Here is a 20,962-nt window from a genome sequence, read left to right as displayed (position 1 = left end):
AAAAAAAAGCGTAGAGAGGTCTGTGAGAGTGGGAGAGTCAGTTCAGCTTAATTGGGGTATGAAGTCACGTATAGAAATTAGCAAAACCTTTTGAAAAGATTGGAGTTCTTTACGATTGGTGGGGGTAGGCCATTGGAGGACCGCGGCCAATTTTGGCAGGATCCATTTTTAAGCCCTCGGGCTAGATCCGGTAACCCAAATAGTCATTAGAGGTCTGATGGAAAACAGCATTTGGAGAGTTTGGCAAAGAGAGAGTTGCTGAGCAAGTGCCAGTGGTAATACTTCCCGAACCAATGCTTCATGCTCTTCCATGGTTTGTGAATAAATTAAAACGCCATCTAAGTATACCCACAACTCCCTTGTACAATAAATCATGGAGAACTTCGTTGATAAGGGCCATAAAAGCCCCTGGGGCCCCTAATTTAACCCGAATGGCATTATTAAGTATCGCTAACCGTCCAAAGTCTCTTTGTATAAACGCAGTCAAGTGTTCATAGCCTTCAGCAATTCTTCTGACCCCGTAAGCTTCTCTCAAGTCTAATTTAGTAAAGATGCGCTCTTTGCCCAAATGCATCTAAAAGGTCCTTTGATCAAAGGCAAAGGGTATTTATTGGACAGGGAGACTGCATTGAGACCTCGATAACTGCGTGCAAAGTCAGAAGACCCATCTTTTTTTTTTTTACAAAACAAAACGGGAGCAGCGCAGTGTGTTTGGTAGTTCACGGATGAACCCGCTGAAGCGAGGTCTTTGTCCAAGAAGGCACGAAGTTCCTTCTCCTCATTGGGACTCATACGGTAGATTCTACCTTAAGCCAGTTGTCGGCTGGCAATCCATTTTGCAGTCCGCGTCTCTATGGGGTGGCAACTGATCGTGATTCTTGCTTCTGAAAAACTCTGGCTAGATCTTGGGACGCCGGTGGGATGCCAATAGAATCGGGAGCAATCGCTGAGGAAGCCAGGGGAGGGTGTGTGCCAGATGAAGTTGGGTTTTCCCCCTAATTCGGCGTGTTCACCGCAGGGAGGGTCAGTGAATTCTAAGATCCTTTCTTTCAAAATGAATTTTGGCTCATGTAACAATGCACCATGGCATGCCCAGAACTAGTGGAGTGTTTTAGCCACCGGCTTCAAAATAAAACTAATTTTCTCCCAACACGGCGCAACGGAGGAGAACCGGTTGTGTTTTGAATCCGGGCCGGGTCCTTCGCTCCCGAGAGGGCTGGCCGCCCATTTGGGTGAATGGTATGGGTTTTAAATGGGGAATTTGGTCCAGGACTCTAGCTCCTCTACAATTCGGGGCCGTGATAAGCAACAAATGGGAGCAGCCAGAATCCGCCAAGGGCCGAGGCTATACTTTGCGAGTATGAAGCGGGATTTCAGCCAGGAAACGCTTTGGATGCAATGGGAGCTTGCCTTCACTCACCGCGGCAATAGAGTCGGACCCATGTCCATGGGGGCTGAAGAAAGGTTAAAACAGCTGCTTCCCCCTCCTCTGGGTCAGCCTTCGATGACCGCTTTAGATGAGCCCGTCTGGCTGGCGGCCCCGATTTATGGCTTGGCAGATGGGGTGCGCGTAGCTGGAGCTGTTGGTTTTTGCTCTTCGGACAGTTGGCGGCTAGATGACCCAATCCTCCTCAGTGAAAAGACACAATCCCAGTCGGGCGACGGCGCTCAGAGGTGGTCTCGGTAGGGGCGGCTATTTGGCTTGGTGGGCGCAGTGGCAGGTTTCCATGGGCATGCCTCCTCGCACGAAGCGTATTCCAAGCGAGACGCCACTTGGGGATCCCAACTGGATCCAATCAGCAATAGTATGGTGGGCACTCGAATTAAAAACACCGCTTCACGCGAAGCTTCGTCGTCAACAGTATCCTAAAAGTATTCGCATTTCAAGTGCTCAGGCCACTATAGAGGGAGTCGAGCAGCCGCCATTTGGAATTCACGGGCAAATTCTGCAAACGAACGGTTGCCCTGCTGGATAGTTTTGATGGTGTATGGATAGCTTCATTTTCGGGCGCCCGGATCTTGGCAGCGCGCCCTTACGGCTTGGAGGAATGCGGGCAGCGTGCGAGAGTCTTCATCTTGCAAATCCAAAAGAGTCACAAACCAGTCGGTTGCTGCCCCATCCAGGACTGCTTCGGCGTCCCGCATTTTTTCAGCTCAGACCGGTATAAATCGGCATAGTCCTCCATGTGGGCACCGAAGTTGTAAGATGAAGTAGGGGAGTTTGGTGCCATCCCATCAAAACGGGCAGGAATCAGTCTGTAGTAACCCCTTTCCATCGGCTCTTTTGGCTTCTGCAGGGGCGTTTTACGCGCAGGGTTGAGCAGGTTGGGCGGGCAGCAACGGGGGGGCCGGGATCGCGGGCGGTGAGCAATGCCGGGTATCAGCCGCAGTTCTCCGCGGAGCTGGTCCTTGGAAGGTGGTGAAATCTAACAGCGCTGCCCCTCTGGCTTCGGCAGTATCAGTGACAGCGTAGACCCCAAATCAGCTTCTTGGTCTGCTGCTTCCTCAGTTCCCCTCTCCGCGGCAGCCAGCTCTCTCTCCTTGCGGGCCAATGCATCCTGGTGCGCATGCATTGCTTTTTCTCGCTCCAACTTAGCCAGTTCGGCCCCATGGCCAGCTGCAGTAAGCTCACTTTATGCGTGCGCAAGGTCTGAACGCTTTCGCTGCTGTCACGCTGTAAATCCAGTTTGGAGCGCTCCAGGACCTTATCATGGACTACCGACATGATTCCCGCGCATATTGTCGTTGGAGCGCATCTGGGTAACGGTCCAACTCGAAGTTGGACTTCTTTGCGTTGCTGTTCCCGGTCCCTCTGCAGGTTTTCGCGCTCTGGCTTCAGCTGTGCCCGCTCCTCCTCCCATAGCTGGCGTTCACGGGTCCATGCTTCTTGGGCATCTCGTGAGTCGGCTCCACTTCCCTCCCTCCCCAGCTCTCTTTCGATGGGAGAGGAAACAGATCCCGCTGGGAGTGCAGGCTTTCTTCGGACTCTTCGCCGCCTGTGCCGACATCGGAGACACTGTAGCCACCGGTATTCCCCTGGCACCTCAGGTGTAGCCGCTGGACCCTGGATCAGGGGGGATCCGCTCGGAAGATTGCACGGATAATTCTCCCAATCCCAGGTTTAGTCCCAGTGTCCTTCGGCCGGGCCCTAAAGTGCTGTGCCACGCGGGTTCTTTGGGAGCATCGCCAAAACACGAGTCCAGGAATCGCTCGATGGACTCCTGGGCTGCCGCATGAAAGGTGGTCAGGCCCGGCCTCCATGACAGGCTTGCATCTGAGGTTTGTAATCCATAATGTAAAAACGGGTAGAGATCCCGATCCACAGGCGCTCGATCCATAGACAGCGCCTCTAAATCCACTCCAAGGGTGCCCCATGGTCGCTGCCACGCCCCTCGCTCCAACGGAGTAAAGGAAGACCCGTGCTGACACGAGGACGTGGTTGTTTCTCCACCACGGTGACCCGCTCTCCCGTCACCGGGTTCCTCCAGATCCAGAAGGGAAAGGTCGGAGCCCTCTTTGGGTGGGCTAACAAGACCTTCCCCAGAAACATCCAACCTCTCCATGCCGAGACACCAGAGGTCCACTGCACTAGGGATATAGATGAATTAAGATTCCTGCCACAATGTAAGGAATTCCATAGAAGCAGAAATAAAAGGCTCTTTGGTGAAAAAGACCGCTTATTCAGACATCTTAGGAAAAGCCTGGGTGACACGCAGTGGCAGGAATGACACTTCCCGCCAGAAGCACAGGTTATAACTCTATCCATCCCATCCCCCCTCCCGGCTTCCCATGGGAACGGAGACCTCATCTCCCGCGCAGAGATAAAGTCTCCGCCGAAAAAGCTGGCCCATTGCCCGGGCTGTGGAATGTACTCAAGGTTAGGCGGCTGCCCTTCCCATCAACACCATTGAAACCTTTACAGAGCCCTTAGTGAGGTGAACTGAATGGCAGGGGAGTTCTATGAACATATTCAATTCCATGAAAAAGCAGCCCCCTTTGGGGTATTTGGGGAGAGACATGAAAGGTTGGCAGGGGACATCTTTGTTGCCCGGACAGTTGGCCCATTCTTCTTGTTGTGCTGTGCTGAAAACGCTACACTGTAGGATGGCAAGGAATATTGCTGCTTCCTCTTTTTCTCCTCTCCCACATTCACCATGAACATGACATTGCCCACAGTCAAATCAGGTTAGTTTTGTAATGTAATGCAGTCCCTGATGGCTTGGGATCCTGTAGTTAGCACGAACATCATTTTTGAACCGTGCTACTGAATTTGGTGAGCAATATGTTTATTAGGAAGATTTGTTTTTTTTAGCGGACAAGTGTGTATCGTATGGTTGCCTATGAAGCGGTGGCCTCTCTCATACCTTTTTCTTATACCTCTCTTATACCTTTTTCAGTTACCTTCCAGAGAATAATACTACTTTTTTGTAGTAAACTTGTGAGAAATACTTATTATTCCCTTTGATATGAACAGAGTTATAGAACAGGGGTTTGCCATGACATGGCAAGTATGGCAAGTATTTTCTAAGTGACTAGTAGTCAGTCAGTCAGTCAGTTAGTTAGTTAGTTCCTCCTATGCTAAGTAGCGTATTGGGCAACAAGTGTTTCCATAGCAGTTTGGAGTTTTACAGGGACAGGTTGGTAGCCTGATGCTCAACCCCCCTCCTTTTGCATCTGGGCTTGGGACTGGCAATGGCAGAGTTAGTAGTTTCAGTACACAAGATAATTGCATTTGTAAATGTGAGAGCCTAGTTTACATGTAAAATATTGCAGTTATGATTTGTTGTTGTGTCAAGAATGGTCTGGTGTTCTCAATGGAATCAGCTTATCACGGGATGTAATGTTGCATTATATTCAAAATTGGGGGTCTACTTTGTCCATTTCATCTTTATTCTATTAAATGTATAGTGGTCAGCTTGTTGATTAGAACACTTTTTGCTAAAAGCAGCCTAGTGGCATTGTTACCGCAAATGGTGGCATAGAATGTAAAATTATACATGTTTAGGGACCGTTCATTGACCTGATGGCAGGGTTAACTGATATAACTTGAACTCCAATAGCAGACTACTGTACTAGAATTTGAACAATATCCTGTTACGTTTTTAGCTGTACATTCTTTATACTGTGAAATGCTTTTGAATGCTTGTGATGCTTTTGAATGCTTGTGATACGTTTCTGAGCAATAATTCACATATATTATACACTTTATTTTATTGTATGGTTCAGTGATTGAATTGGTTGGCACAAGCCGGTTGTGGAATTTTACCTTGAGCCATAGCTAAGAACCAAAATCCAACTTGCTAGCGGTAGCCTTTAGTGAAACCAGAGCATTTTATACATGTTCCAGCTATCACATTGCCTTCTCTCTTAGGCTGTTGGGCACAAATCTTTCTTTAAAACCTCTATCCAGTCTCGTGTCAATAGAACTATGCAAGCAGTGTTTTACTTGCGCTTAAGACATGAATAAGTACAAATGGTGCTAAGCTCTTGACCAACATTTTTGTTTTGTATTTTTCTTGCAGCCCATCCGGCACTTGAGATATTCCCCCTTTAAAAAGGCTTTGTTGGGCAGTGTCTCTGACAGTGGGACTGTCACTCTGTGGGATGTAAACAGTCAAAGTCTGTATCATAATTTTGAAAATGCTCATAAAGCTCCCACCTATGAAATCTGTTTTTCTCCAATCAGCGAGCTGCTACTTGTAACTGTAGGTCTGGATAAAAGAATCATTCTGTATGACACCGCAAGTAAAAAGTAAGTATATGTATAGCCAAAGATTTGCTGGGATTACATTTGACCCCTTTTAATTGTACAAATAAGCTGAAGTGCTTAGAGTTGGGGTTTTTTTTGAACAAAAATGGCTACATTTAGAAATTTAATGAACCGCAAAACTTGGTGTTCTGAAGATTCTTCATAAAGTGATGATAAGATCTACGAATCTGGTAGAATTTTAGCTATTAGAATAGTTACCTAATATCTGTATCTATCTATCTATTTATATATACCCATACACAAAATATATATGCACGCAGAAAACAATTATGACTCACTTATAAATAGGTGTGCTACAACGGTGCTGTAGAAATTGGCATGTGTATTGCCCAAGACAGCTAGATTATTAGGAGAATCTGAAAATGAGACATTTTGACATTTCGTGGTCATGAATTGGGAAATTAACTTTACCACATAGTAGAAGCTGGTGCTCGAGTCCAGATATGGAACCTAGAATTGGAACATTGCCTATCCACCTATTTGAATCAACATGCCGTATGGAGTGGGGAGGGTTAGGAGTTTTCTGCAGTTGCTAATGTGTTTCTGCACTTGAAGAATGCAAACTCTTACTAGTATTAGATGTAAATATTGCATGTACATGTCTGAAATTCAGGATTAAAAATTGTTGTTTGAATTTGGACTAGGGAGATGTGGTTTCAGTCATTAAGCCAATTAGGTGACCTTTGTCTGGTCATTCTCTGTTCTACTTCACAGTTTTTGTGAGGATAAAAGGAAAGGGACTAGGTACTGCAGTGAACTCATGGAAGGGTAGGATAAAAATGTTTTGAAAACTTTATGTGCAATTATATTCTTTTTCCTAACATTTTTCTATGCAACATTAAGGCAGTTGAGGACTTTGGTAGCAGAATCTCCCCTGACTGCAGTAGAATTCATGCCTGAAGGGACTACCCTTGCAGTTGGATCTTCTCGTGGAAAGATTTACCATTATGATCTAAGAAAACTGACAGCACCTGTGAAGTCAGTCAGTGCTCACAAAACCTCTGTGAAATGTATAGCACTGCAGTATTGTAGCAGTTTTTCAAAGGTAAGACATCTTTGTGCATAAGGACTCAAATATAGGTTACAGAACAATAAAAGACCATCTATATGATGGGAAATACATGCTGAAGAATGCAAAAAAACTTTAAAATGTCAACTGTAGCATTCTCATACACACACCCTCCTCCGCTGCTATGCATGTCATGACAAGGTTGAATATTTCCCTGTCCAAAACTAACCAGAATTTGTTTTGATGTCCAAGATTTGTTAAGAAACAAGCCTGCAATCTAGATGTTGAACCATATTTAGAGCCTGGTTATAAACTGGAATTTTCTGCCCCCTCTTTTGATGTCACACCAAACTGCAGTTCATTTTCAGCCAGGAAGCCTTCAGTCTCTGTGCATGATAGAAGGAAGGTGAAAAATCATAACTCTATGGACTTCCTGGTTCGTTCTTAACATGATCTGCTTGTGACTGCTTTGTTAGTGGCATCTAAGTGCTGCCTAGTTATGTATTGTACTGGCTCTAGATAATTGAAATCTATGGTTTTCATTCTATATAGTGACTGATATTTTGAACCTTTCATGGCTTGCTCTCTATTTGGAATTTTTATAACCCATCTTGAAGCCCCTTTTAAGTGGAAAGGTGGAGTATGCATTTCTCAGACTTGAAAAATAGTGCCTACCATTGATGATGCAATCGTCAGCAATGTTGCAGGAAGAAATTGTAAATCTTTTTTTTCTTTCAATAAATATTTTTGACAGAATTGTTTCTATTTCAGTCCAGTCTTAAAATACCTTCAAATAAGCAGGTGAATAAAAGATCTGATATGAAAATGGCAAGTAACACTGCAGGAAATCAGAATGCTGGTATCATCAAAACTCTTACTTCTAACTTACCTGCTACATTCTTGCCCCAGTCTACATCAACAGTGGAGAGTAAAGGAACAGATGCTATTCAGGATAAATCAGGTAAACAGGCTATGAAGACCATTAATGCCAGTGTAATGACAGAATGCTGTATCTTTAAGAAGTGCTTAGTTGGTCATGAAATACTTCCAAAAAGTCTTCCAACTTTTTTTAAGTGTACCTACATATTTGTGTGACATGGTAGAATTTTTTAAAAAGCCTAATCACTGTTGGCTATAAATGCAGAGTCCTTGGATCCCATCAGCCAAGATGGCATTCTTTTTGATGTAAGGATAAAATCAGTATTCCACTCTTCCAGTTTCATGTTAACTTTAAAAATGCCTGAAATAAGCTTTCTTATAGTTTCAGTTTTGAAAACTGACATATCTGCTATGAGAGTGGAATCACTTTGCCTCCTGGAGTGTGGTACTAAGTGTTGCTGGAAACTGGTTGTGCCCCTTGGGAGGTTGTCCTGTGCTTTGGGGGGTTTGATGAAGTGGCACTAACAGCTGTCTCTGCTTTGGTGCTGGGTTCAGAGGACCAGTGCCATTTGTGACCTGTACTCTTCTGTTAGTGCTGGCACCCTGCTTTTGTCTTCCTGAATATAAAGCTGTTGATTTAGGGTGCTTAGTCAAAGTATTTCCTCTGTCCACCAAGCAAGTGATACTTTGTAAAAAAAAAAGTCTTATTTGGTGACTTTTACCTACCCTTTTGTGGGCTTCTTTATACAAGTTCCATGAAAAGTTTATCCAAAGATTTCTTCCTGAATTGAAGAAATCGGATTAATCTGTCACTGAGTTACAGAAAAAGCCTTAACCTGACCCTTTTCACTTCTTTATGGGGTTGTAATAAGGGTTTTCTATCGGACACTTTCAATGCCACTTCCCTTACTGCAACTTAATGCTAGTTTTAGAGCCAGCATGGTGTCGTGGCTGGAGAGCTGCACTAGGAGACCCAGCTTCAAATCCTCACTTGTACCATGGAAGCTTGCTGGGTGACCTTGATCCAATCACTGTCAGCCCAACCTACCTTTCAAGGTGGTTGTGAGGATAAAATTGAGAAAGAGAATGTTGCATGCCACCTTGGGTCCCCAATGGATGGGAATGTGGGGAAGAAATGAATTAAATAGAATGGATTAATTTTGTAGCAGTTCTGGGAATGTGGATGATGATCAGTAATTCTCATTACTGTAATACCGACAACATGATGTAATACCTACAACAAATTTGTGACCTGCACAGTTTCTGTTTTTACCCATTTTCAAATTGATGTTTGTAAAACCAGTAGCTCATACTTATGCCCCAATCTGAACAAAGAATTTCCCATTGGTTTCAGTGGGATTTATTTCCAAGTAAACATTTGAATCCTGTAAAGGCATTTTTTACTCGTATTATAGAATGTGTTGGATCGTTTCATTATCTTTGCTGTAGGATACTTCAATTTACAAACATTCTTCTGTTTACAGAAATGGCTAGTGCTTATACCTGAAACAATTTTTTTAAAAAACCTTTTTTGATGAAGAAAATGGATGTGTTCCTTTTCTAGGAGTTCCTCACAACAGCAGTTTGGATGTAGTTCCTTCCAAAGAAATTGATCATGGGAATACTTCTAATCCAACTAATTATGAAGATACGGGGAAAAATAGTTTAGGTGACTTGTTCTCTCCACTTCGAGATGGTAAGTAATATCTACATAGAAGTGTTTCAGTTACCAGTGAGGACATTTCCATTAAAAGGAGTTATTCATATTACTGTTCAACAGATGCTCATAATAATGTCAGATATAATTTAACAGAGCTCATATTAATGTCAGATATAGGTTTTCATTGATTATAGGATATTGGTATTCACCATATTTTAAATGTAGGGTGCAACAAAATATTGTGTTAAATTTTGTTGCACCCTACATTTAAAATATGGAATACTTACAATATCCCTTATGGTGTGAAACACATATCTGAGCATTATTATGAGCTTTTTCTTGATTTAAATGACAATAGCCTTGAAGGTCTCTTTTTCATTTTTAGATGCACAAGATCACTTCTGCACAGATATGCACCCACGTGGACAATAAGTATGATTTGCTCCAGTCAAATTCACAGAAGCAACTCTTTGGGTGTAGTTGTGTGTGGGGAAGGCCACCTGAGAGCTGTTCTGGTGGCACTGAATCAAGGAAGATGCGTACACAGCTATGAAATGTTGGGCTGGTGGGAAATCCTTTCACATTTTTAAGATGTTTAATATTAAAGAGCCATGCTGAGAGATGCTTTTTAATTGGAGAGAACTGTTTAGATAGCCACCATGCTGGTGATACTTTAACATTTCAGGGAAACTCATTTTACTGTTTTCTTAGGAAATTACAAAATTCTGGGAGCAAACTTAGCAAAATGTCTCCTGGATATTAACTTCTAAATTTCACATGGTTGGCAGAACTCATGGGAGCCTTGTAAATCTTCCTGCTGCTGCCATTTTCTCCATTTTCTGTTTTAGTTCCAAAATACCACCTGCAAAGAACAGTCCCCGTAGGGATTCTTTGAGGAAAGGTCAGCCTGGACCTGCCTAGCAAACTCCCATTGCATAAAGGCAATCACATCAACCATATGTTTTGTTGTTCCTAATTCTACAAATATATTAAATGTTGACCTCAGGAATGTTTTTGTGGACTGTGATGTTTCTTGGTTCCCAGATACTCAGTAATTGCCAAACTGCAGGCTTGTGCCTAATGACTTGGGGAGGGGTGGTGGATATCCCTCCCTCAACCCATCTGCAGGCTTCCAGTACTTCCATGGATCACAGGAGCTCCTCAGCCCAAGGTAGCAATGTTGCTGCCACATTGCCACCATACTGGGCAGTTTGTTCTCCTGAAGACAGACAGCATAGAACCAGTCACACATGCAGCCTAATGTGGCTCTGCAGCCTGTCTTGCTCTTGTTCCCAGCTAGCACGAGATGATTTTAAAGTCTTTGTACTATGTGAGTTGCATGTGGCTTGTGTGAAATCTGCTTGTTTGGAGCTTTGTTCCAACTCCTTGCATATTTCTTCTGACCTAAAACCAGCTTTCTTTCTCATGCTGACTACTGGGTTCTCTCCTGTGGATTTCTTAACTAATGAAATAGAAGAGGATGAGTGACCTTGCCAGATGTTGCCTTTTCTCATCGTGGCTTCCACCCCCCCACCCCCCGAATTTCCTTTTTGGGCCTCATGGGAAGTAGCTGAAAGAAGGGGGAGGGGAAGTGTAAAAATGTCCTTTCATCAGCACATCTCTAGCATGTGCCCTTAGTCAGAATGTGATGTGTCCACTGTCAGTGAGAGCTCAGTCATCTGCTAATAACCTCAGACTGTGCTTCAGATTTTTGAATAAATGCGTCAAGCCAGCCTGCATCTCATGTGGCAGCAGAAGGACTCCTGAGTCCTCCTTTACATTAAAATGACATTGCCTGTCTTTCTAAAATTTGACATTCAATGAGAATATGTCTATGAAACCATGTCCTCGCTGGGGTGCTTCACTGTTATCTCCAGAATCCTCAGATAGCTGGCCAGGAGCATGAATGGCTGTGGGGACTTTACAGCACCCTCATTATATATTTATGTGAAGTGACAGTATCACATGTGACAGAATTGGGTTTGTTTGCTGAGGTGCAAATAAGAAAATAAGGGTTGGCTTCAATATGGCTAACAGGTCTCTAGTTGTTCAGGTCCTTTGCTTAAGACAAGTGGTTATCCAGAAAAAAATACAACCAATGGACAGTTTTTGTCCAGACTCTCGCCTGCCTCCCCTTCTCATTGAAGCTTCCATTCCATGTGGCTTTTGCCCACCTGAATTCCATGATCCTGGCGTATACTTAAAAAAGGGTTCCTCCGTCCTTTTTCACCACTGTTAAGGAGTACAGCACGTTGTCCGTTTATGCTCTGAACACTTAAAATACATTTTTCCAGTGTGTATATTGGGAACAGTTATATTTTCTGCATCTTTGGTTTTTAATGCTGTGCTTCATGAGAAAGTAACAAAGTCCCTCATGCATACTAACAAACTGAAGTTCCTTGCCTTTTCTATTTAAAAACTTGATAAGTGAAGGGCTTTTTAACTCAGTCCCCCCCGCCCCCCCAATGTAAAACTATGATTTCAAGTTTTGCTCATCGGGTTATGTTTCTTTTACAGTCTATTTTATTGCTTTGATTTCTTGTAGATGTTGCAGCTTGTAAAACAAGTGAGGATGCTCCAGGAAAGGGTGACGGTAAGCACTTCGTGTAATATACTTTTTATTGTAGCAGTAATAGTAGCTTGGTGGAGCCAACCCGACACTAGACAGGAATACTGCAATATGAAGTAAAGTCAGACTGCTTAAAGAAAAGCCTTTTTGTAATAATTAAAGCACTCTGTACATGCTAAACCTCTTTTCTTCGAGCATGTTGTATGTCAGCATTTCACAAAAAAATGTTTTTCATTTGCCTTCCAGGTTTGGACTTTCAGTCTTACCTTTCAAATTTAGATTTTCTTTCTCAATTCAACACGTTTTCTTCAAGAAAAAAACCAGCAGGATCTTCCTCACAACTAGTACATTCTAGTCCACTTAATGTATTTGTTGGTTCACCTATTAAAGAGGAGGATGAGACTCCAAATCTGGATCTTGATGCCAGGAAAGCAAATCATGGAAGACAGGAATTGAGAGAACACATGAAACAGGTATGTTGTGGCACACACTGTGAGTAACGTGTAACATGTGTCTTCTGGTTTATTGTTCCTTGTCTGGAATGATAGCTTCTTGTAGATGTGCTGCAGCTGCATACCTTAGTCTTTCAATTGCAAAGCTAGCCACAGTCTACACTTACACCAAAGTGTTACTACTAACTGTGGTGAGTACAGAAACATTGGTTAGAACCACATCATATGATGACATCTCCACCATAGGAGATAAAAAATGGCTGTGCTTGGCCACTGTGGCAACCAGAGCCATGCAAATTACGGAATCATGTTGCCAAACAGGAAGCTTTGTTTTCTTACATCTCAATATATAGAATGGTGTGACTATGATAAATACTTGGCTTTCTGTCTATAGTCATCCTAGGATAAGAACATAAAAGCCCTGCTTGATCAAGTCAGAAGTCCAGTACCAGAAGCCAGCCATATGCCAATAGGGATTTTTTGCAATTTAAGACTGTGGAACTGTATATCTAAGCAGTGGACCAAGGAACTGCATTCTCTGACATAGTCTGTTCAATCTTGAGGAGACTCCACACTCAATTTAACGGAAGTTTAGAGTATCCTGTTTATCTACTCTCTACAGTTTCTGTAGTTCATATGACCGCTAAAAGCCCCATCCAAGCTTTTTCTGCAAGTCTGAGAGCTTCCCAGAGCTCCTCTGCTTCTTGCTTCCCTAAGCTGCAGCTGTGTGGGTTGGCTCAGGGACAGTGTAGTCTCTGAAGCCTCAGACTGTGGGAGTTTTACATGATTCAGTCTGCAGTGTATTCACTCCCAGACCTTTTATAAACAGAAGAAACACTCCTGAGTTTTGTGCAACTTGCTTTGCTGCATTGATATTGCGAACTGTCGCATGAAACTTGAAGCTCAAAAAATTTAGCTGTGCTCCCCTTCGAAGAAGTTATAGGCTCATTTGTCTCTTTAAAGAGCTTATGTGGTGTGTTTAATGTTCAGGTTGCTGTGTTTATGTTTCACTGTAGACTTTTGTATAAAGGGTTTTAATGACGATATAAATGCATATGTTGTTACATATAGTGGGGGGTTGAATCCTAGAGTTCCAATGCACGCCAGGCTGTACATCTTATTCTTTCAGTAGGTCAGCGAGGTTTGTCTTTGTGGGATCTCAGCCTAGCTAAACTTATGGTGCTGTTTTGATTTCTCCCTTGCCCCACTTTTTAAAAATTTACTGGATTCTAGCTATTAGTTACTGAGGATTTTTCTTCTCCTTCAAGTTGAGCTCCTCAAGTTCTGATTCTGGAAGTCTAAATACCCCCCCATTGGTCAATACAGTCAACAGTCCTGATTCCAGAGAGAGAATTAGTAAGAGCCTTCAGGGACAACAGACATATGAATCACCCATGAACGGTACTACCTCGGCAAGTAAGTACAATACTGCTTTTTGTCAAAGAAAGCTAGCTGGTGACTTTATAATATATCGATTACTTTCAAGGAATTTCCAAGATTTTCAGTGTGAAATAGTGGTAAAGAGCGCTGGATTCTAATTCGATGAGCCAGGTTTGTTTCCCCACTCCCCACTTCTACACATGAAGCCTGCTGGGTGACCTTGGACTGGTCACAGTTCTTTCAGAACTTCCTCAACCCCACCTACCACACAAAGTGTCTGTTTGGGGATGGGAGAAGGAAAGGCAATTGTAAGCTTCTTTGAGACTCTACAAGGGTAGAGAAAAGTGGGGTATAAAAAACAAACTCTTCTTCTAAAAAATATGATGGACAGTATCCATAATGAGGAGTCTGGGTTGTGGGGGAGAAACCATGGCAAATTGGGGTTGCTGGTTAACAAAGCTTTTACCTGGCTTGCTGCCAAGTGAGTAGAGTGGTGCTCACCTCAATTGCTGAGTTGCCAGTTAATGAACCTTTTACCCTCTGTTCTTGTGTGTGTTATATATGTTTATCTTGTATATATGTTTATATTTATTCATTCTGTCAAGTAACTCATGGCTGCATTCATAAGAATTCCCAGGATTCTCCCATTCAGGTACTAATGGTGCCACAATGCTTAGCTTACAAAAGGCACTGCTTAGCCTCACTAAAGTTGATGGTCAGTGTGCCCTCCAACCAAACTCCAAGAGGAGGCATATAATTTTTAAAAAATTAATGTAATGGTCTGTGCTTGACACCTGAAAGTCAATAAAGTGGGCACCAGGTAATTTTATCTGGATGTGTGTTCCTGCCTGCTTCTGCAGGTTGATCCTGGAGATGTAGGACTCTCAAGGAGGAGTAGTAGAAGGTTACAGGGCTGCAGTGTCGTGGGGGAAGGGGGTAAAACAGCCCTTCATCCCTTTTGTGCTAGTGCAACTCTGCTGATGCAACATAGCAGCAGGTAGTTTCACTTTTCCCCCCCTTCTCCCTGCAGTTCCTTAATCCATGGAGCTGTTTCTCCACGCTCATTCCATATTCCCAGGAATTACCATTCTGGGAATCATAGGGACTTTGGAAGTAGTGGAGAATGTAAGAAAATTGGCATTGTAGAGATATATGATTGGATACAAGCTATTGTTTTTCATCACTTGATCAATCCAGGTGGTTAGAAATCTGAGTGCTTTGGTGTGGCTATGATCCCTATTTATTATGTATTGGTTTTTAGGTTCCCCTTTCTTGCCCTGTGTTCATTTTTAAAATTTCCATAGGTCCAAAGATAGCTTCTACAGTAACTGCAGGAGTTGCAAGTTCACTGTCTGAAAAAATAGTTGATACTATTGGAAGTGGCAGATTGAATGCACCTTTATCATCAGTCCAGATTCATTTTATTCAGAACATGATACAAGAAACTCTGGATGATTTCAGGTAAATATTGTTGAATGGACATTTTGACTATACTTTTATCAGTTTATTACTTTGAGCTATAACTTTGCATCAAGCAATGCAGAATTTATAAACCTTTACACTACTTAAATGTAAAGTTCTCTTAACTGTGATTATAAAAGTGACCTATTCAGGAGCAGGTGGTAGAACTATTTCAATCTGAATAGCTCACTTACTACAAAGGTGTGCTGTATTTTTTTTACCAGTTCATTGCATGGACTTTGCAGCATTCTGTATTGCAGCCTAATTCACTGAACTGTCTCTTTGATGTCAGGGAGTGCTTCTTTTAGTCGATAACCCTGTAAAACTCCAGAATTGCACTGGTGTATGCACTCAGAGCATCAATGGAAGTTCTTGTGCCAGACAGGGTTTATTTTTGTTGTATTGTTCAGGAAGATTTTCGGAGCCACCACAGATCCCAATTATGTTAATTTTTAACTTGCCAACTAAGTAGGGCTTCTTTTAGAGATGGGACTTCTTTTAGAGATGGATTCATGTACAGAATGTGGGCCTCTGTTTTCACTGATTTTAGCAGTCAAACTGTAGCAACCATTGCATCCTATCTCTTTCATAGCAGGCATTTGGCCAAAATCAGCATCTGCAAGGCACATTGATTCCCTTCCTCACTGTAACACTCATGTAATTCAGCAGCCGTAGACATGCTCCCATTTTGATGGCTGCATTCAAAGTAAAAACTTCTAAATGTTGTTCCAGGGTGGTGGGTGGATGGTGTTCGAGGCAGGGAGTAGGATGCTGTGCCTCAGGGATGCTGTGCCTCAGGGATGCTGTGTCAGTTGTATCCCTGTAGTGACCAATAGTGATTCATCAGAGAAACTTTCTGAAGTCCTTGATTGCAGCTGAGTCCTTATTAGCGTTGTTTGTACCTCTTCAGTTCTGATAAACCTAAAAAGAATAATAGGAGCTGTCAAAGGATTTCACAGACAGAATGAACTGGCTGTTTGGGTTTTCTGGGCTGAGTGGCTGTGGTCTGGTGGCTGGTCCTAATGTTTTGCCTGCATCTATGGCTGGCACCTTCAGAGGCATGTCATATGCCAGCCATATATGAGGGCAAAATGCTAGGAGTAAAAATTACCAGACCATGGCCACACAGCCTGGAAAACCCACAGCAGCCAATCATAGGATCACTAGAAAAAGGACTGGCAATCCCACATCAGAAGTAGATTTCAAGTGATAGACAGTGGACATGTTCTCCTTTCCAGCATTCTTTGATTCTGCTCTAGGAAAGCTAGTGGTTTAAGTTTAAAAAAAAAAGGGGGAAAACAGTTTTATGAGATCTTTCCGATATTTTTTACTATCCTCTCTTGATAACTAAAACATTTTTGTGTAATACATCTGTGATTCTGGCATAATTAAGAACTGTTTAATTCAGCATGTGATCTACTTCAAGCGCTCTCTTGACTATGATCCTGAAATTTTTCATTCTCACTTGAAAGCTCATTTAATAGACAACGTAGTAGAGTGAAAACCATGGTATGGATTGTCTCCTAATTAGCACACTTGATCTACCACACAGTGAAAGCCTATAGGGCATTTGCGGGCATGCAATGTGTAGCTTGTATTGTAAACGAAGAACGCCAGCTGGCATTTGTTTGATTGTGCATGTGGACCACCTAAATTTAGTCAGTTCATGAAAATAATTCCTGTAAAGAGTTTGGCTCAAAATACAGAAATGTCATTTTAAACCTGTTCACCATTCTATCAGTACCGTGCATTCCTGGGCTGGGCGTGAGGGGTTGCAGTTGGCTGCTTTCACTTTCAAACCTTATTCCTAGCCTTGGTTAGCTTTCACTTGGGGTGGAGCCGGTTCCGGTCATGGGATTCAAATAATTTAACAACTGGTTGTTTACAAGCACCATTTTAACAACCGGTTCAGCCGAAGTGGCGCGAACCTGCTGAATCCCATCACTGGGCGGAACTGTTGTGTCTATACCTACTTTTTAAAAACCCAGGCCAGTATCTTTCCCGAAAATTGGCATCAGGAAAAGGTGATGGTAGAGAGAATAGACAAGAAGAAGCATGCTTAGCCCTCTGACCTCTGGCCACTTTACACACACAAGCGGTCACATCTTGGTACCACTTTGCATAGGTGCACTGGCAGCCCGAGGTTTCAAGGCAGGTGAAGGTAAAATAGATAGCTGTACCCGAAGAGATTTATATGCCTAGTTATTTGAGGGTAGACAAAGGGTTTGTATATATTGCATTTTTTCCCAGGATCTGTATCAGAATGAACAGTGTGAGAAAACCATTGGCAAGGATCTCAACCCCACAGTTTGATTGGCATGTTCAAGTGGAGGGAGACGAGCAAAGGATTTTGAAAAGCTTCTAAGTTTAGCAGTGTATAGTAAAGATTTGTTACCACTGAGTGCAAGAGAAGGAGTACAGTCCACCTAGAATTACACGAATGCTACCATTTTGGCGTTAACTTTAGAGAAAACCAAAGAACTGGAGTGAGAGAATATTAGATTTTGTAAACATGAATGAAAGGTGCTTTTTGTTTCTTTGTTTCTTCAGGGAAGCTTGTCATCGTGACATTGTGAATTTGCAAGTTGAGATGATCAAGCAGTTTCATACACAGCTGGTATGTATAAAAATGTAAAGTAGTAGGGGTGTTTGGGTATGTGACTCAGCGGAGTTGTGTACATCTTTCCCATTCGTTGCCTAGCTTGGTTTTTAGAGATCTGAGAAGAACAGAGATGAGAAGCAATCATCTGTTTGGTAAGATTGTATCATTTCAGGGTAGAGAACATTGACGGTCCCCTTCAAGTTGTTTGAAATGGGTTCTCTTGTCTAGTTCTTATGCAGGCACAAAATGGTTTTGTTTGAAATGAGAGAGCAACAAAGCATATTTAGCGGGAAGGGGGAAGATAGGGTTGAGACAGCAGTTCGGCATTCCTGCAGTGGGGGACAGTCTTTCTTTCTGTGCAAAAATTACAATAACTTCTGGCCACCTTGGCTGGGATTTGAAGTTGAAAAATGCACATGACCAGATGGGGAACTGCAAGGTTTTTGTTGTATTAATGTAATGGATTTTCCTCTTTCTTCCTTTTTTCTAGAATGAAATGCATTCCTTACTTGAAAGATACTCTGTGAATGAAAGCTTAGTAGCTGAAATCGAGAGATTACGCGAAGAAAATAAAAGACTGCAGACCCACTTCTGACAAGTCTCTCTTCATGCCAGGAAAATTAGTTGAACTCTATCATTGTGCTGAGGAATCATGGTGTCATCTGGCTAACACTGAATTAATGTAAATTCAGTATTTTTCCTTCCAGCATTCAGGAACTATTAAAAAAACATGGTAGAAAAGGTGCTAGGTAACAGATTAATACAGAAAAAATATGCACTAATGTTTTGTATCAGTGTTTTTATGATAAACTTGAAATACATTGGTTGTCTAAAAGTATCTAACAGCAGATATCGGTAACCGGAATTGTAGCTGCATACAAAGTGCCTTTTTTGAAAAATTAAGGGTCAACTAAACAGAAAATGTATTTTCTATATGAATTTATCTATAAGAATTTTGCTACCTTCTACTTTTCCTGAAATTTATCATACATTTCAGAATTTTTCCTGTTTTTATGGAGAAATCTTTATAAGACAGTCATATGAAATGCACATTTATGTCTGGCTTGAAGGGAGGATGCTCTTTTGCCACTGACTTTTTCCTATGCTACTTTCTAAGTGTAGAATTGTTACAATTGAGTTATGTATTAGTCTGCTTATTTACAAAATTTAATGGCACACTGATTAGCCTAGAGTAAATAAATAGAATTTGGACCTCAGTATCTTTTGAGTAAATATATTTGGCTAATACTATTACCATATTAATAGATTTCAGTATGATTCTCAAGCAAAAGCCTGGTTGTCTTCCATGGGGGTCTTCACTGAAGCCAAACTAGAAAACAAAAGCATTACAGATTTTCTACAAATCTGTCTGAAAGGATGCATTTACTATCTCTGTCCCTTTATGATTGGTTTATGTCTCTCATCCAAGCTGAATACCAAAGTGATGAACTTTATCTTACCGTATTTTCTTTTTTGACTGCATCTTGTAAGTAGTGGACATAAACCATTTTTGCTGTCAATGTTGTTGACTTTATCAGGTTTTTCTGAACTGTTTTTTCCCATTATGAATTGGTTTCCCTTGAGGCAGATATCCTCATACAGCTTGTTCAGATAATAGGCAAAGCTTTGTAAAAAGTGAAGAGTGGTTGGTCTATGCTTGGATTACATTTTGAATTATTTATGACACTAGGGTTTGTGTGGATCTCTCCTTCAAGCTGTCTGCAGAAACATATTTTCAGAAATTGTTATGAATCTAACCTAAGGAACAGCCTTTCCAATCAGTGAAGTTGTTTCTCCTCAGGAAGGAATCTAGTTGGAGACCTCTAATCCTTTCTAAACTTAGCTTCCTAAGTGGCATGACAGTGTGGAAAAGACTTTAGGCTTGGATCATGTTGTTAGCTTTTAGTCTCTTCTAGCCATTGGGATAAGCACAAAAATATCAAGCACTGGTCTAACTTGTGTATAAAAATGCATTGTAAAGGACAGTACGGAGCTGGCAACTTGATGTCGTGCCACAACCATCAGTGGGTAACATAAGTAGGATTGCGCTGCCATTTTCATTGCAGCATAACAAGCTATTGATAATTACATTTATAAACAAACATTAATGGTCTGACATTCTGTTTCTAAAAGGAAATGCTTCATGTTTTGCCTTGGTATTCTGAATGGAAAAAAATGTTTTAGTGCTGCTTTTGGTATTGTCTTTGAATAAACAGTGGCCACAAAATGCTCACAGGTGTTAGATAATTAAACAATCATGAAATACAAATTATGCTCTGGAAACCTATATGGTAAGCTCTCTGAGTTCAGGGGATCGTCTTGTTTCATTTCCTGTCAGAAGTTCCACATTGCTTGATAAGTCTGAGTTTCCATAGTGAATGATATATCCCAGGGAACTGTTTTAGGGGGTAGAAATTGGAAAGCTGTACTGTATACGTGTGAGTTTTAGAGGATTTTCTGAGTGGTAGACCCAACATTCAGGTTTGTTTAAAGTTCAGACACCTTAACATTGATTTAACTGGGAGATTAGAAGAAGCTAAGGTACTCCATCCTGTAGACATGACTGTAACATTTTGGATTAGTTTGGATCTTGCAGGTTTCTGATATACCTGGCCCTCCTCCTGGTTAGGGTTGCAAAAAATAATTCCCTTTTCAACAGCAACACATTGAAATTATGTAATAAAATTGTGAGAATGTGCCATTGAGATGGTTGTTGTATGCACCAGACTTTCTTGGGTTGCCTCTGAATTTGGTGTAGTGAGTGGAGGTATCCAACAGGTCAGTGATGCAGCTCTCGTGAAATAGCACTTGATGACTGCATCTTTTGCACATCGGATTAAAGCTAGTTGGGCTTCCCCTTAAAACTGGGGGCTATGTTTTGAATTTGAATAACCCTAATTTTTCTTAAGCTGTTAAAATCATATCTTGTCAGACTAGGATCTGGAGGGCTCAACATCAGAATCCCCTCTCATTTGAAGGTTGTTGAGTGACCTTGGGACAGTCATGTATGCTCAGCATAATCAAACTCTCTGGGTTTTTGTGATAACAGAGGAGGGAGAAAGAATGTACTCTGCTCTGGGATCCTTGAAAGAAGGGTGGGATAAAAGCATCATATTCAGTATAATGAAAACTATTCAGCAGTCTGCTTCATATGGGAGTTGTACTAAATGTACCAGCTAG

General features: G+C 41.9%; 1 protein-coding gene across 1 annotated transcript in view; it reads left to right on the top strand.

The window, feature by feature from the left end:
* Positions 1 to 20,065, top strand: part of NEDD1 (NEDD1 gamma-tubulin ring complex targeting factor) — a 41,947-nt gene extending 21,882 nt beyond the window's left edge. The window contains exons 6-15 of the mRNA XM_048501559.1: positions 5,523 to 5,752; positions 6,614 to 6,815; positions 7,551 to 7,740; positions 9,223 to 9,354; positions 11,864 to 11,911; positions 12,134 to 12,360; positions 13,608 to 13,755; positions 15,024 to 15,180; positions 17,731 to 17,797; positions 18,273 to 20,065. Coding sequence (XP_048357516.1) covers positions 5,523 to 5,752; positions 6,614 to 6,815; positions 7,551 to 7,740; positions 9,223 to 9,354; positions 11,864 to 11,911; positions 12,134 to 12,360; positions 13,608 to 13,755; positions 15,024 to 15,180; positions 17,731 to 17,797; positions 18,273 to 18,377 — 1,506 coding nt within the window. The 3' untranslated portion in view covers positions 18,378 to 20,065. The remainder of the gene's footprint in view (positions 1 to 5,522; positions 5,753 to 6,613; positions 6,816 to 7,550; positions 7,741 to 9,222; positions 9,355 to 11,863; positions 11,912 to 12,133; positions 12,361 to 13,607; positions 13,756 to 15,023; positions 15,181 to 17,730; positions 17,798 to 18,272) is intronic.
* The last annotated feature ends 897 nt before the right edge of the window (positions 20,066 to 20,962 follow it).

Source organism: Sphaerodactylus townsendi, linkage group LG06 (genome assembly GCF_021028975.2).
Source record: "Sphaerodactylus townsendi isolate TG3544 linkage group LG06, MPM_Stown_v2.3, whole genome shotgun sequence".
NCBI lineage: Eukaryota > Metazoa > Chordata > Lepidosauria > Squamata > Sphaerodactylidae > Sphaerodactylus > Sphaerodactylus townsendi.
This window is presented reverse-complemented; position numbering and strand designations above follow the sequence as displayed.